This window comes from Thunnus thynnus, chromosome 16 (genome assembly GCF_963924715.1).
Source record: "Thunnus thynnus chromosome 16, fThuThy2.1, whole genome shotgun sequence".
NCBI classification, from domain to species: domain Eukaryota; kingdom Metazoa; phylum Chordata; class Actinopteri; order Scombriformes; family Scombridae; genus Thunnus; species Thunnus thynnus.
The window spans coordinates 17,613,230-17,629,979 of NC_089532.1; the positions used below are offsets into that span (position 1 = coordinate 17,613,230).

The 16,750-nt window shown below is 41.7% G+C and overlaps 1 protein-coding gene across 1 annotated transcript; it reads left to right on the forward strand.

The window, feature by feature from the left end:
* Window positions 1-475: 475 nt before the first annotated feature.
* On the forward strand, window positions 476-13,825 carry peli2 (pellino E3 ubiquitin protein ligase family member 2). Its single transcript, XM_067613799.1, has 6 exons — window positions 476-802; window positions 6,585-6,714; window positions 9,255-9,356; window positions 10,111-10,308; window positions 10,505-10,693; window positions 10,846-13,825. The coding sequence occupies exons 1-6, from the start codon at window positions 726-728 to the stop codon at window positions 11,422-11,424; spliced, it is 1,275 nt and encodes a 424-aa protein (XP_067469900.1). The 5' UTR covers window positions 476-725; the 3' UTR covers window positions 11,425-13,825.
* Window positions 13,826-16,750: the final 2,925 nt, after the last annotated feature.

The following is a 16,750-nucleotide window of genomic DNA, read 5'->3' on the forward strand; positions in this document are numbered from 1 at the left end:
TGTTGGGGTTGTGTAACATTATACAAAGTAGTCATATCTAAGAAAATGATGTGGTTTTTAAGACAAGTGTTGCTGAAATAGTGGTGATCCCTGTCGTGCATACATTAAGAAGATATCAGGACGAAATTAAAGTTAATTTTCTCGTTATGTATGGGACACTGGAAAGTCAGAAAAAGTATGATCTCTTTAAGAATTCCCAGATTGTACTCTTTGTTTACATAACACAATGTACGATCCCTGAACCATGTGAGGTGGTACAAGAAGAAAAATGTAATCTAAAATTTGATATATTTGTTTCCCCAAGAGGAGATTAATCGCCAAATATGTTCACCCAGTTTATTAAATAACTTTAAATAAGTATATACAACACAACTTGGTTAGAAACACTGGTTTAAATACAAAGTTGGTAAGGTGAACCCCCCCTCTGCGAAGTAAAGAACAAGAGAATGGTACGTTCCGGCCCTGCTGCTCGCTGTTTTTGTATCTGCTTCAGAACGGTTTCAACCGCCAAGTAAGTTACATTTTGCAATGTCACGCTAAAGAAGTTTGAGAGCAGTTCATCTATAGAAAAACTGGATTTATGCGAGCACGTAGACACATGCCGCTGGATCTGTGATATGAATTGACAGCGTGTTCGTGTGTTTTTTTGAAGGCAGTTCCTGGTTATTTTTCAGCTGCTGTTATTACTGTATAGCTAACGTTTACACAGTGAAGCCAGAAGCCTCATGTTTTCGTTAAGCCAAGAGGAGCACTGCGCCCCGTCCAAAGACCCAGTTAAATACGGGGAGCTGGTGGTCCTGGGGTGAGTTGAGCCTTCTTTTGTATTTATTTTGGGATGTTTTGACTTTGTGGATACTCCTGTATGTGTACGTGAAAGCTGAGTATTGATCTTGAGGAAGTTTCACAAGGGGGGCACTCAGATAGCTAACTTAGCTAAGTTTTCGAAATGAACTGGGCATTTTCAGCAATGTGGTGTTACTTAAGAGGGAAGGCAACATCTATAGACAACACTTTGTATTTAGAAAAAGAAACCGTCAAGCCCAGTGGGGAAATTCACGCGCTCACGTTACTCCACCAATGAGACACGTGCGCAATCAGAAATGTGTACGTTTTCGTTTCCAGAGTTGGTGGCGATGTTTAATTTCCTGATAACATCGGATGAAACAACGACAGGCTCGCTACATCTGAACATACTGATGTTCACCACCAAACAGATGCGTTCAGGACAACTTTTGCAACCCTGGTGAAATTAATCCCACACTCAGCAACTCTGACCAGGGCGCTCTGTCCTACCTTAAAGTTGGATTCATAGGGTTTTAGGAATTCGGAAGTGGAGATGGTCCCCTCCCCCAGCCCCCAGCCCTCAGCCCCTAGGGTTCTTCCTTTTTTTTTTGTTTTTTTAAAAAGCTATCTGTAGCTAAACTTTACATCTGCGTCTTCTGTTGTTACGAGCACACGCACCAGAGGGCCATTGCACATTTTTTAAAGTTGCCAAATTTGTTAATGAACCTTGCTAATCCCAAAACACATGGTCAATTTCCTCAGATGTCTTTTAAGTATGATTCTGTTGTTCACATGCCAAGCTTTGGGACCACCAAAGAGCACCATCAACCTAGTGCGTGATGGGGATATGAATAAAACTCTCAGTCACAGTTTATATGTGTTTTTGTGTTGCAAAAGGCGATAACAGCTATTATGGTCATATAGTAAATTCAGTGGAACATCAATGGGGAAACTGTTGTGTTTTGGCTAATCCAGCCAAAAAAAGAGTAAAGAAAAATCAAGATATTTCATCACATCGATCCAAAAAACATAAAAATGTTGCCATAAAACAATCCTGTTCATTGAATTACAATATTGGCCACCATGGCCTACTACAACTGTATCTCAAAATCTGACAGATTTTATATCGTCTTATGCAATGAGGGCAGTTTTCTTAACTTTTTTGTCAGGGTACTTCTTCTTTAAAGTAGTGGTCATGAAGCCTCATGGTTACATTTATATCTTGTCTTTTTGTCACAGGTTTTAGCATTTTATGTAACAATACCATCAGTTTTTTCTTTTGGTACGTACAGCAGTAGAACACAAAATCAGTCAATTATCATGTCTTGACAGTGATTTTGTGGTCAGATTTGTAATCTTGTTTACTTATTCTTTGATTGCCAGTTTTAGATTGTATTTTATTTAGGAAAAGCTTGTGTTTAGCCAGGATTTAACTTGTGAAAACTTTGGTGTTTTTTGTTAAAATTTACAAAGATATTGATTGATTTTTGGTGTCAATACCGAAACTGGTATGTATGGTATGGTATATTGGCATTAGTATCCAAAATTCCAAACAATACCCAGCCCTAATCTGTTGTCAGTCACATTAGTATACTTGCCTCATCCTGCTACTGAGTAAAAACTGATGTGGCTTTTTCTTTGTTTATGTCAGAACTATTTCAAAACCACTACTGTTCTTTGCTGCATTTGTTCAGCAGAAACAGCAGCCAGTTATCATTCAAAACAGTCATGTTTATATTGATAAGCTGTCAAGGGCAACAGCCACAATAGATGATGGAAAACACCTGTTGTGTCATCAGTGATTAGAGTTTGGCCAACATTGCAGCTAACTTATAATAAGCATGTTCAGATGTTTGTGCTGTGGGGATATAGCATTTGTTTGAAGCACTTGAAATGAGATGCTTATGAAGGTTGCACACAGAGCCATGGAGGACTGTGGTTTTGTCCCTTGCCCTCCACCCATACACTCACAGTCGTACTGCTTATTATAAGGGACAAAAAGTGCTGACTGCTTATTACCCCAGGCTGAACATGTGGCATGTTTGAAGTCGATACTTTTGTTCTCTCTCTTGGCATAAAGACACATTTGAATCAGATGTGACGGGGTGTATAATCACTGCTGTGACATCACATCCCATTGATAAAACTGATGGTAGACAAGATAGCTGACAGCATGGAACAAAGCTGGTTTGAGCAGCAGTTCCCTCAGTGGTTTGTTGCTATGACCATGGTGGCTTTTATTACTTGCATGGCTGCACCCCATCTCTGCCTGGGCGGATTGGCTCGGTGCTGGTCAGTGTGGAGTGGGGGGTGGCGAGGGGTGGTGGGAGGGGGACGGCGGCTGCATGGGTATCCTGGAAATGAAAGGATGGATTGATCAGGACCCAGCCTTTGCCTCTCCTCAGCTTCCTCTGTCCATTGTGGCTGGGAGACTGGGCCTATTGATTGAACTTTGTACATTTCTCCCTAAAGAACCGCTTGATAGGAAGTATACAAATCAACTTGGGGACATCTTTGGTACAAACTAGCACTGATTGTTGAGAAGTGATGTCGTTTTCTTGGCAACTCTATTCATCCAAGAAGGTGAAGAGTTGCCTTTCTGGCCTCTACATCAAGGTCAGAGTGTAGGAGGACCTGGTGCTGTGTCAGTGTTGTGTTCAAGGTTATATCAGTCAGACAGATACTTGGAGCCATGGCAGCCTGAATCTGAGTCAGTTGACTGTTGCTCATCTCACTCACTATGCCATTTGGCTGCCTCTCATGTAGTGATAATGTCCTAGAGATGTACTTGAGGGCTGCACTAACAATTATATTCATTATTGATTAATCTGCCAATTATTCTCTCTAGAGCTGCAACAATTAGTCAATTAAAAGATAAGTTGCCAACTGTTGAATTAATCACCAACTATTTTGATAATCAATATTTTTTAAGAAAATAATGTCCAAATTCTTTGATTCCAGCTTCTCAAATGTGAATATTTTCTGGTTTCTTTAGTCTTCTATGACAGTAAACTGAATAGCTTGTACATTTTTTTTTAACTCAATAGCTCTTTTCACTTAGAATATATTTTACTATGTTGACTATATCTTATTTTTGATTGTAAATGTTATTTATACATTATATACCTGTAATTTGTTGTAGTTGTATTTTCTCTTACTTTGTATAGGTACTTGTGTTCTATATACCTTACCTACTTTTTTGATTGTTATGCAACACAACCTCAAGGGAAATTCCCTGTATGTGCAAACCTACATGGTGATAAACCTGTTTCTGATTCTGATCTTTGGGATGAAGACAAAACAAGACATCTGAGGACGTCATCTTAGGCTTTGTGAAACAGTGTTTGACATTTTTTACCATTTTCTGACATTTTATGGACCAATCAACTCTACTCCATTCATTGAGGAAATAATCAACAGATGAGTCGATAATGAAAACAATCGTTAGTTGTAGCCCTAATAAATCGTTTTCTCTGTGTCAGATAATAGCGGAAAATAATTAATTTCTTGGTGATGTCTTCAAATGTCTCATTTTGTCTGACCGACAGTCCAAAATCCAAAGATATTCAGTTTACTATCATTTAAGAGACAGAAACGCTTAAAAGTTTTTACATTTGAGAAGCTGCAATGAGCAAATATTTGGTATTTTACCTTACAAAAAAAAGACTAAAATGATTATTCGATTATCAAAATAGTTTCTAATGTACTCGCACACCTTTAGATTGACCTATTTTAAGCACAAATAGGCAGTAGTCGTCTGTGCAGCATAATCTGACCCCTGTGCCATTCTCTGTGACCCTTTAAGACCACACTTTGCCTCTCTGACATGCCAGTGAGAGTTAAAACTACTAAACATATCTCCTCCTCATTCTGTGAACACTAGCCTCTCATGTTAGCGTAAGAGGTAGGAGGTGCTGTTGGCTCATTAGTGCAACCCTGGCGGATAGGTGATACGCCAGAGTCTCTAATCCCTGCTCCTAAGTATTGGAAGGTAAATCCGCTGTCTGCCTGGCACAGGTCAAAAGGGAAAGCTAACACAATTAGTAGGAGCGCTGCATTAAAGAGCCTGTCCAAGCCAATGTGACGGTGCCGGTTCCTAAGTGACAGAATATTGTTCCTCTCTGTAATGATGAATAATAGAAAGCATGTGTGTCATTTCTCACCGATTCAGGGTTATGTTCTGCATTTAGAATTCATCCTGGCATAAATGCTCAGCTGCAGAGAGCGTATCATCTGTTTTGTGTGCTATATGTGGGACATCCATGCACAGGAACCATAAATACACTCGTATCCAGCAGATTGGCCTTCTCAAGTAGGTAGAAATCTCAAAAATATTTAGGCCTCGCTGGGCTTTATTTAGGTGGGAAGTTTCTAGGACAAGTTCAGTGAAATTGGAGTATAGAGTCGGCACACTAATAGCTCCAAAAGTGTGATTATTGATGTGAGATAATCAACATTTCTATCCCATATGCATCTATATCAGGATTAGGACCACATTGGATCAACGTTTTTTTTTTTTGTTTTTAATTTTGATGTGCCTTCTGTTCTGCACCTTATAACCAGAGTGGATGTCTTTTGAAAGTAACATGAAAACATAGAGTAGCTGAATTCTCTTTGCAATAGTGAATAATTTAAACATTTTAAGATACTACCACAATCTATCCACTCCCATTTTGTCATTTCCCTCCTGCCCTCAGAGCATTGGTTGTAGTTTTGTCTACAGTATCATCCAGTGCTTCTCTAGCTCTCTGTGGGTGGCTTGTCCTACAGGCCAGCTTTGTGCACTGTGCTGACTGGGACCATGTGTTTCTATGCCTGGCCAGCCGTGTGGAGACATGGGACAGGTGGGCTAGCTTGGGAGGGAGGTAGCAAGGAGCAGAAGGAGGATCTTGTTTCTTCTGTTGCATTTGCGTTGAAACAAAGAGGAGAAATAGTAGATTATATAGCAATTGGCAGAGTTTATCCTCTCATGATGCTAACTTGAGGCTTTTGACACGGATATTTCCGCTTTGCAAAAGCGTCTGTTCGACACACTGTGGTTACGTGCGAGTGTGTGACAGAAGGTCTGTGTGTTGGATGGGAGTAGAGCATGGGGTGTCCCAGCTGTAGGAACCAGCTGGTGGATAGGGAGAGGACCAGTCCTACCGGAAGGGGCTTCTTCATTCACAAGGAGCAGCCTAGGCTAGGTGCCTCGCAGCAGATTGAAGGGCAAAATTGGAATCTGGTATTGAGAAGTGAAAACAGAACACTCTTAGAAGCTCCTCCGGTCATGCTGAGGCTTTTTGAATTGAGTCGTTAAAGCTTTCCACACCGGCGTATAAAACACAGCTATGAGAGAATGTGTTTTTTAGCCATGCGAGCCAGTTCTCCAGCCAGGCTCCGCTTACCCAAAGTGGTAGCAAACCTGACGTGCATCTTAAAACCCGCTCCTGCCTGGGACACAGAGCAAAAGAACAGCTGCAGGTTTACTCAGAACTGGCTCACTGAAATCACAAGTACCAGAGTGTATTATGTAATAAGAGTCATCATCCAAGGTAACGCTTAGATTGCTAATAGGGTGCATTAGATTGCCAGTGATGTAATGCGTGGCAAAGCTCCTTTTCAAACACATGAATGTTTCTAATTCTCCATGTTTACTTGTTATATGATTACAAGAATTTTGCCTGTAAATCTCATTAGACACATCCTTTTTGCTTCTACAAAAACCGTTTGCATTTTTTTCATTTAAAAAAAAAAAAAAAATTGAACTGTGAATTTGCTGTCCTTCCCTCCACCCCACCCCATCTCCCCTTCTGTGACAGGTATAATGGCTCCCTGCCCAATGGAGATCGGGGTAGACGGAAAAGCAGATTTGCGCTATACAAGAGGACCAAAGCCAATGGTGTTAAGCCAAGCACTGTGCACATCCTCAACACACCCCAGGCCAGCAAGGTACAGAGCAGATCAGAGGATGAATGAATGATTACTGAACAGACTCTCAGTGGGGAAAGAACAATTGTCTCCTTGTCTTTTGATGTGTGTGTATATATTGTAGATTAGAAAATTTCATACGCATGCAAGTAAATTGATGACTAATTTCTATACGCGTGTAGTTTGGACTGTATTCAGTGTGGCTGATATTGTGATTGAAGATAGCGGAGCCACAATTGAAGAAGAATCCAGAAAAACACAAAACTGACTTTTTCAGAGCAGCAGACTGTTTTCTCAATGATTTCAGTAGCTCGTGGAACGCGCAGTAAACCCCTTTACATTATTGTTGGCAGACCCTAATGTTGACATTTCCAGTACAATAACTGTAGTTCTTAGCCGGGCCTCATAGCTTTTCTTTGCACCAGCGTGCCTGCCAGAAACTGCCCCGTCCAGTATAACATGTCTGCATTCCTGCCTGTGGTTCCCAAGCAAAACTGCTAAACAAGCTAGAGGACCTGCTTACCTCTGCAGCTCTTAGAGGCCAATATTCCAGACATTTTGTTGGGAGTTAAGCTCCCTTGGCCTCTCGGGTTCAGGTTACTCTCACCTTGTGGAACTTGACTCTTGATATCTATGTAGATGTTTTTTTTTTTCTGTAAGTGAGGGTTTTTCATTGCAGCGACTGTACATCACAGAGCAGAAAGCTGCAGTGCCCTATCGAATTTAGCTAAATGTTTCTGCTGCTCCACACTGCTACACTGTGTTTTTTTTTTGTTTTTTTTGTTTTTTTTTTACTGCACAGCACAACAAAGCAAAGAATGCTATTTACACAATAAGTAACAGACTGTTTCAGAGATGGGAACTGCTCAGACCTTCTTCCCCTTTCACCACTCTTCCTCTCTGCCACCCTGTTACCAAGCACGGGATAAGGAGGGCGAGCTGAGGAGGAAGTTGTTGCAGTTGGCTGACCCTCCACTCCCAGCTGTACACACGGTCAAAAATAGCCATTCCTTAAGAAACAAGGAGGGCGGTGAGCTTAATTAGAGGAAGGCTTTCCTTTTGAGTAAGCAGTAAAGTAAAAAAACAAAGTCATCTACCCTTTTAAAAATATATGTGTGTGTGTATATATATATAAGTGGGGTCCAAAAGTCTGAGACCACTTTCCCATTTGGACCCCTCTCTCTCTCTCTCTCTCTCTCTATATATATATATATATATATATATATATATATACACACTTTATTTTCTACAGCAGTCCCCCAACCCACTCTTGTTCCCTCACAGTGTAGCAGTCTCATACGAATGAACCGAGAACGCTGAGAGGGAAAGCTCACGTGTCTGTGCACACTCTGGTGTTCATGACAGATAATGAGGAGCTCCCGTGATGCCACTGCCAGCCTCCGATTGAAATCCTGCCCCTGCTCTCTAATCTCCCTACTTGATCTCAATTACTGCATTTATGCATTTGTGATTGTTTGCACTGGCTTTCCTTTCGGGGGGTCGGATGACCCCGTGGCTGTGTTTTTATTTTTACGCTTTCAACTGAGGGAGGGTGTGTGTGTGTGTGACATTTTGGGGGGGGGGTGTTGTGATTGTAAAAATATATCTTTCTGTTCGGGGTGTGTATGAACTTCTTTTAGCTGTTAAACAGGTGGAGCACCATTTGTTTTGTAGCGGCGCAGTCAAGACAAGACTGCATGTGATGATGACATTTGTTCCCGTCTGTCTCTGATGTTACAGCAGAGTGTGGCAGCACTGATGACCCACTTTCTCTCTCTCCCTCTTTCCCTCACGCACGTGACAAAGGCGGGGGGGGGGGGAGATGTTTGGGAAATGGAATTCGCAGATTAAAGCAGGATGATAGTGGCATGTGGTAAAGTATTGATGGGAGCTGGGCCTGAGTGGCTTTAACCCACCCTCCCTCACTACACTGAGGCAGATCAGCTGATAGGCGAGCTTGTGTTAGCTGAGGCCAGTGAGCAGTTTATGGTCACTGTCATAGGAGTGTTACTTTACACACTCGTTATTTTTCCTCTTCCAGAAATTCCTTCCCCCGGACCTTTGGTTTTTATTTAGTATATTGAAGTCTTTTACCTGAGAAAAATTTAGTTGTAAATAACTAACTAACTAGGATGAAAAGAAGGACAAATAAACATGTTCTTCCAAATAGAACAATAGTTGTTGTTGAATCTTAGGATGTGACTAATCAACTGAGTGCCATGCATTTTAATAGGGGGCTTGCTTTTGCTCTCATCTGTAATTTAATCTCAGCAAAACAATGCAATGATTGCATAAGGTAATCATTGCAATTGGTCGAGTAGTTCCTGTTTGTGAACCTCTGGCACTCTCAGATCCGGTGTTAAAGCCACAAGCCCAGACATCAAAAGGTGTCTTCACTGTGACGCAAAATAATAAGAGCACCTCTGTTTTGTTGGTGTGCTTATACTAAATCGTTAAAAATCCATGCATTTATTGTGTTTAATATGATAACAGAACATGCAGCGTGTGTGTGTGTGTGTGTGTGTGTGTGTGTATTAAGTTGCTCATTTGTTATATTTCAGGCTGTGAACTGTAAAGGCCAACACAGCATCTCATACACACTATCCAGGAACCACACAGTAGTGGTGGAGTACAGCCATGATAAAGACACGGACATGTTTCAGGTAGGTTTTTTTTTTTTTCTCCTTCCTGAACTTCACCCTCCACTTGGGAGTACATGTGCCTTGTATGTATACTGTCAACTGTTCTGCCCGTAGCACTAATCTGAATGCACAGCAAGGCGATGATGACTAGAGGGAAGTTAGCACTGCAGACACGTGCTACACATTCAGCTCTTTTATTGTATCCATGTGTCTTTGAACAACACAGAATAAACGGAAACACAGGCACAGCAAAGAAGGGGGAGACCTTTCAAAAAAAAAAAAAAAGGAATTTTCAGGACCATTTGTGATGAAAAAAAGAGGAAATGAAAGAGGGAAATGCTTATTTTTACCTCTGTTTGTTCAGCTTGAGAACTGTTTGGACATTGTTGAACTCTGCAATCTGCTTAAAAATAAGCCTGAAATATTCTTTTTTGTAAAAACAGAAACTTGTTTTATCAGTGTATCATTGAAGATAATCCAACATGCTGCTGTATGAAATGTTGCGTACTAAAGTGTGTAGTGTCCCAGTCTTTCTTTTTTTTTTTCTACCACACAAACAGAAACATGAACTAGGGTGCCATCATTCATATGTCAAACTGCCATAAACTGGCAAAAGGCTGAACTACCAGAAATCTGAAAATGTCCGCAGTAAAGAAAATAAACACCTCTGCATCCATGCCTGTGTACTGACAAGAGAACACAAGAAACCGAGCACTGATACAGCATGATATCAATTATTCCTCACCAACAATGTAATTACTGTGTTGCTTTTTAGATTGGGCGTTCCACTGAGAGTCCCATAGACTTTGTGGTGACTGACACAATAGCAGGAGGTCAGGAGGGAGAGGAGACTCCCATCACACAGAGCACCATCTCCCGTTTTGCCTGCCGAGTTGTCTGTGAGCGTAACCCGCCCTTCACTGCTCGTATCTATGCAGCCGGGTTTGACTCCTCCAAGAACATCTTCCTCGGGGTAATTACTAGTTAGTGTACCATGATAGATGTACAGTATCTCTATTTCAATGCTCTCTTTGTTTCTTTAAATGTATAACTTGTAACCAGATAAACAAAAGTCATCTCTGCCATTGGCTGTGTTATATAAAAGTACATAAAAACCCCCACACAGCACATTAGATCACGTCATCATCTGTGCTCTGTCTCGCCTACAGGAAAAAGCTGCGAAATGGAAGAACCCTGACGGTCACATGGACGGCCTGACAACCAATGGTGTGCTGGTAATGCACCCCAAGGGTGGATTCACAGAAGAGTCCAAACCTGGCGTATGGAGAGAGATCTCTGTTTGTGGGGATGTTTACACTCTGAGAGAGACCCGCTCAGCACAGACCCCAGGCAAACTGGTCAGTAGCTCCTTACATACATTAGTGACACTGTGATGCAGTTGAAGCATCACAGATTATTAAGCAGATGTTTCTCAAGTCAGAAATACAAAGTGATTATGATAGTCACATGCACAAAGTGAACTGAATGTCTTTTACATCTTCCTCTTCAGGTGGAGATTGAGAGTAATATACTGCAGGATGGCTCCCTGGTGGATCTATGTGGAGCCACTTTGCTGTGGCGCACTGCAGAAGGCCTCTTCCACACTCCCACCCAAAAGCATCTGGAGGCTCTCAGGCAGGAGATCAATGCAGCGCGGCCCCAGTGCCCTGTAGGTCTCAACACCCTCGCCTTCCCCAGCATGCAGCGCAGCCGCGCCCTCTCCTCTCTGGAGGACAAGCAGCCCTGGGTCTACTTGGCGTGTGGCCACGTGCACGGTTACCACAACTGGGGCCACCGTTCAGAGCAGGAGCCCAATACTCAGCGAGAGTGTCCCATGTGCCGGGTGGTCGGGCCCTATGTGCCGCTGTGGCTGGGCTGCGAGCCGGCCTTCTACGTGGACACAGGTGCACCCACGCATGCCTTTGTGCCATGTGGACACGTGTGCTCCGAGAAGTCAGTCAAGTACTGGGCGGAGATCCCTCTGCCCCATGGCACCCACGCCTTCCACGCCGCCTGCCCCTTCTGTGCCACCCAGCTCAGCCTCACTCAGGGCTGTTCAAAGCTAATCTTCCAGGGCCCGGTGGACTGAGCTGAAGGGTCCTGCTCTGGTGGAGAGATTAGACCGGAATGCCAACATGCTGTGAAACTGTTCAGATTATTTTGTGCTTTCTTTTGTTCATGTACGCCAGCTGTGGAAAGGAGTCAATCTTCTCAAGCTCTGGTCATATACTCTGGATTCCACACAACAGAGAGCCATTACAGATTGTTCAGGACCTTGGCTGTCTGGATGGCCACAGTAGGATACAGAGATGTGCAGCACACTGGACCACAGATGCCTGGCTCCTCCAGAATGAAATACTGTTTCAGCTGTCCTGCCAACCAACCGCTTTAAACAAGGCTCCAGCGCCGGGCTGTTTAAACTACAATGGCTGCTGGTTTTCACTCAGAGGGCTGTAAGATTAAGGTTGTAGAAAGAATGAATTGTTTTTACTCTCATGAATCAGACTGAACCAGATAACAGCGAGCAGGTGTAGTTGAGTCTATTGGGAAGGAGAGAGAGATGGGGAGGGTTTATAGTGTAGCTCCTGGTGGATCTGAGAGTTTTTACAGAGCCAGACAGCTGGACTGTTGGCTGGGAGAAAAGCCAAGAGAAACTTGGCGTCTAATGCCTAAACTAGTTAAGTGCTCCCCATTGGCCTTTCGGCCCCTTAACGCCTAATGGCATCAAGATCATGTAGCTCTCCAGAGGGGGCTTCCATTTGCTGAACAAACCTTGAGGGAGGGTGAAAATGACTTTTTTTTTTTTTTTTTGTGTGTGTGTACAGAGATATAATCCAGTGCCTCAAATCCCATTCAACTTTGGGAATATTTTTAATAGATAAGAGAAAGATATTTTGTCGAAGGCAAAGGGAGAGAGTTTTGCATACAGATGTAAGGAAATGACAACCCACATGGATTCGTCTCCACGTTTTTATCTGACAGAAGACATATTTTACTACACTGAGGCCCTTGTACTGTTTTGTAATGCAAAATGTTAATATATTTTTTTCTCCTGCATAAATAATGTGTGTGAGAATGTTTTGAGTGTGTGTGCGTGCATGTGTGATCGTGTGTGTGTGTGTTTGTGTGTGTGTGTGGGTTGGACTGTGTGGGTGCCCTTGGGCTTTTGTTTAAAATCGCCCTGCATCATTTCACCCCCAATCTCCTATGCTATGATCTCCACCCACCACCCAAAAAAAAAAACACTACCAGAGAGAAAACAGGAATTAAACCAACCTTGCAGGGTTTGACAATGAATGTACTGAAATACATTGACTCTCCTCACTGGTGGTGCTTTACCCTTCAATTATAACATTTAACTTTCACAATGACTGTGCTGTTAAAGGTATAGATAAGGCCTATTCACAGTGAAAGACAACATTGGAACTGTACAACCATTTGCATCAATCACACCTGTGTCTCTGTCCCACACACATGTACTGTATTCAATCTGCACTGTTGTTAGCTTTATCCCATGCTGGGTCTGATCCAATGATTTGTACGCCATCAAACCTGGGCACAGTCTCAGCAGCATCCAGAGATTATACCAAATATAAGGAGGAGCTGTTTTTTCTCTCCACATGCAAGATGTAACGACCACTCTCTGCTGCCCAAAGTGTTTCTGTAAACAATCCTAAACCCAAACTGCTGCTCTGGTGGAATGTTGACAGCTCTGGATTACAGTCAAGGCTGCTCAGTTGCACGCACCAGCTCCATGGGAATAATGATATTATCACACACAATGCCAAATTTGGTAAGTTCTATTGTGTGTGGATGAGTCAAGTTGTTCGAAACAAAACTAGCAAATGAATTGAAAACTAAAGAATCTGGGACGAATCTGTGCATTCTTCTGTGATGTTAGCTCACCAGACTGTGCCCATATGTAGAGTGTAGTCAAAGGCATTAATTCTGCCACTAGTTTATCAAACTGAGCATTAAACTTATGAGATGTTGAGAGTAATTTCTATTAATAGTATTCAAAGTATTGCTGAGGGGCTCCAAGACTTCACACAAAAAAAAAAAGATATCATCTCAACAGCAGTTGTGTTTCCTTTTCGGTTCCTTCCTAAGAGAAACATACTTAACATTCTTAAAAGTATCAGCAGCATTACAGTTAGCTCACAGGTCAGAGCGTTTCTGAATCGCTTGATTTCTTCAGATTTTATGTAACAGTGCGGGGTCAAGTACTAAACCACATACTGTACAGTAGCATTCCTTTCTAACACTTTCAGCTCAAACACTGTGCCCGTTGCTTAAGACCATGTTCTGTTAACAGCTGCGGAGTAGCTGCCTCAAACATTCCTCCTTGGTAAACATGGGTGGGGCCCTCAGTTCACCCAAGGGCTTGTTCTATGATTTTGTCTCCTACAGGAACTCTGTACACAAGCCATAGAACGCACTGATGCTCCCGATGCCTCCTTTGCAAAGAATAAAATATTTTTTAAAAATAACTCGGAGTGAGACGGTGGTGTTTCTGATTTTAGGCCTGTCTGTCGAGTAACATTTTTATACTTGTCATAGATAAAGCTCTGCATCACTGAAAACGATTCAGTGATTTTAAAAAGGTACGTTCAGGGGATGAAGATTTGTTCCTTTTTTTACTGCGGCTACTGCCTTTGAACTCCAGATGTCTCAGCTCTGTTCACACAACGTAGCAGTAATCACAGTTACATATGTGTTTCATCATTCCTCTGTATGAGCTATCTCAGCAGCCAAAATGGCTCTGGATTTTGATCGCTCTATCAAACAGCATTTTGGAGATAAGGGACAACATTTTTCTTGAAGTCTATTTTATTCACATTTCATGTTGTATGTTATCAGCCTCATCTTAATATTTATTATAGAAAATGAATGCATGAGCAACATTCCCTGGTGTTCAGTGTGGCGTGTAGTTTCCTTCTGAAGCCACAGGAGGGCACTACCTCCTCAACAATAGAGATGTTGGCAATATGCCCAACACACCAGTGAGCCTGCAGCCTCCAGTAGCCAAAAACACACAGCAAAGAAATACAAGTTTGATGTTTATTTTGAAAAAAGACTCAGTAGAAATACATCACAAATACATATGACACTACAGAAATTGAATTAACTAAATTAACACGTCTATAGATGCCTGAAAATCCTCTGTATGTGCAATTATGCTATCACAGGAGATGTATGTAGGCTGTACAGTTGGACACATGCAGATTAATTTACATTCCATATGTTTTTGCTTTTGTATTTTTCTCAAATTAATTATACTGTTCTTAGATTTATTTCAGATTTGAATCCTGGCATCACACATCATGAGACTGGGTTGACAAATATGCACAGTTGTGTGCAATTTTTAGCTCTTATTTTTTTATGTGCGTGCAAAAAAAAAATATTGCACGATGATGATGACATTTTCCATCATTGGCATGTGACTTCATCTCCGCTATAATAAGGGCACATGAAAGGGATTTAAATACATAACATGTCAGTTAGGCATTTGGTGAGGAATGGAGCTGTGGGATGCCATGCTTCCTAATTAACATTTCCGCAGTAGATGTGAGATGGGTTCATATGTCTGCACACTTGCCTGTTTTTCTGAATGACAGAAGAGACACTGAAGGTGACAGCATGCTAATTTTGAGATCACTCGGTGGCTCCCCTGCCTTAAGCAGGGCAGGGTTATGCAAATAAAGTGGAATGATACAATATTTTTTTTCCTCTTGAACCAGCTTCCTGGATGAGAAAGTGAGGTTCATGTGCTATACTGACGCTGGCCTCTGTAATAAATTGACACAGGTGATGATTGTACTTCTATCATCACCTTTTTGATCCCAATTAACCTCTAACAGACGTTTTGGATGGCTTTTTCACAGCCATGCAACTCAATTTTGCAAGATCATAATTTCAAGCTGCATCAAATGCATTACAATTTTACTAATTCTTACATTTGAGCTTTATTGTTGTATAGGTGAGGCTATACCCTCTATGAAGTCCATCAAGTTTATGGAGATGATCTAAGGTTCTCAGGCTCCTGACAACTCCAAAGACCCATCCGGCAGGATCAAAGCAATACAGGAGGAACACAACCAGAAATAAGAAGGCATCCTTTTCAAAACTCTACACCTTTTTTCCTTTTTAGTCAGGAGGAAAGAAGAAAAGGTGCACGAAATGCTCGGCTTCGACCTTTGGCCTCACCATTTGCTTATAGAACAGTGTTGAAAGACATAGTATCACATAATGCAAACTACTGATATGAATAATTTGCTAGGGTCACTTTTTATTTAAGAAGGATATGTCTTTCACAAAATTAACAGCATAAGATGAGCTGGACATTGTCGCAATAGCAATAACCTGTATAGTGAGAATATTGGAATAATATATAAGTTAAGGAATTTCATTTTGGGGATCACAGTCTGCTTTATGACTTGAGAAAATTCTGCATGAAACCACCTAAATACCATTTAGATAATCTGTAAAAATAAATATCTCGCAATTTATTTAGGAAGTCACTCAGAAGTTGAAAGAAAGTAGTTTAGATTGGCGTTTTTCATTTGACAACAAGGCAAGGCTGGACTATAATGTTCAACAGCTGTCACATAGCAGCTGACACCTTTAAGTAGCTGCATTTAAAGGGTTCAGCCTTGTTTCATGTTTCTTTGCCTCCTGTTTGCCCTGAGACCTAAGATGTGAAATGCCACAGGTGGCTGCGGGCCGTGCGCCAAGCTATCAGCAGGACACCTTAGCTGGCAAGTTGAAGGCTGTGATATTTACCTCAATTACCCAGTGTGCAACTGAGGCAAATTATATGCAGATCATCATCTGTAAATAAGAGATAGTGCTCTTCCCCCCTCACTTAAATTAAGTAACAACACATACAACCCTCGGAAACAAACACAAGACACATTTGTCTCCCTGGTTTTTAACTTGGCAGCTTTTTTTTCTATCTCTAGGCAAATTGGACTGCCATGGCACGGTGGCACATATTGGACGCTGCAGTTAATTCCTCACTATTTCTGTCTTGTGCGGTTAGTCACTATTTGTTGAGGAGAATGTCTCGTCGATTACATTGCACCGTTATTTAGCTTTAAGATGGGTCCACCTTTCTTTATGCGGGCCCAAGGTCAAACACCTCACACAGGACTCTCACTTCTGACAATTTGATCTTGTCAAACACATATTTTTTTTGTATGTTTCTACTTTAGCTTTCGGCAAGCTTTGCAGCAGTAACTTTACACAATTCAAGCTGTATGCAGTGCAGTTTGAAGAGGATTATGATTGTATCAGGCCTATTTACTATTTCATGTGGCTCTTGATGATACTTTGTACTCAGCCTACTCAGCTTATTACTTTCTCAATGAATAACAAATGAGTTGTCAAATAAAAGGCAAATAAACACAGGCTAA

Excerpts from the sequence above, each read along its gene's own strand:
- peli2 (XM_067613799.1), top strand. The coding sequence starts at position 726 with ATGTTTTCGTTAAGCCAAGAGGAGCACTGCGCCCCGTCCAAAGACCCA. Across the intron at positions 803-6,584 it reads GGGGAGCTGGTGGTCCTGGG|GTATAATGGCTCCCTGCCCA; the intron begins GTGAGTTGAGCC and ends CTTCTGTGACAG. Across the intron at positions 6,715-9,254 it reads ACACACCCCAGGCCAGCAAG|GCTGTGAACTGTAAAGGCCA; the intron begins GTACAGAGCAGA and ends GTTATATTTCAG.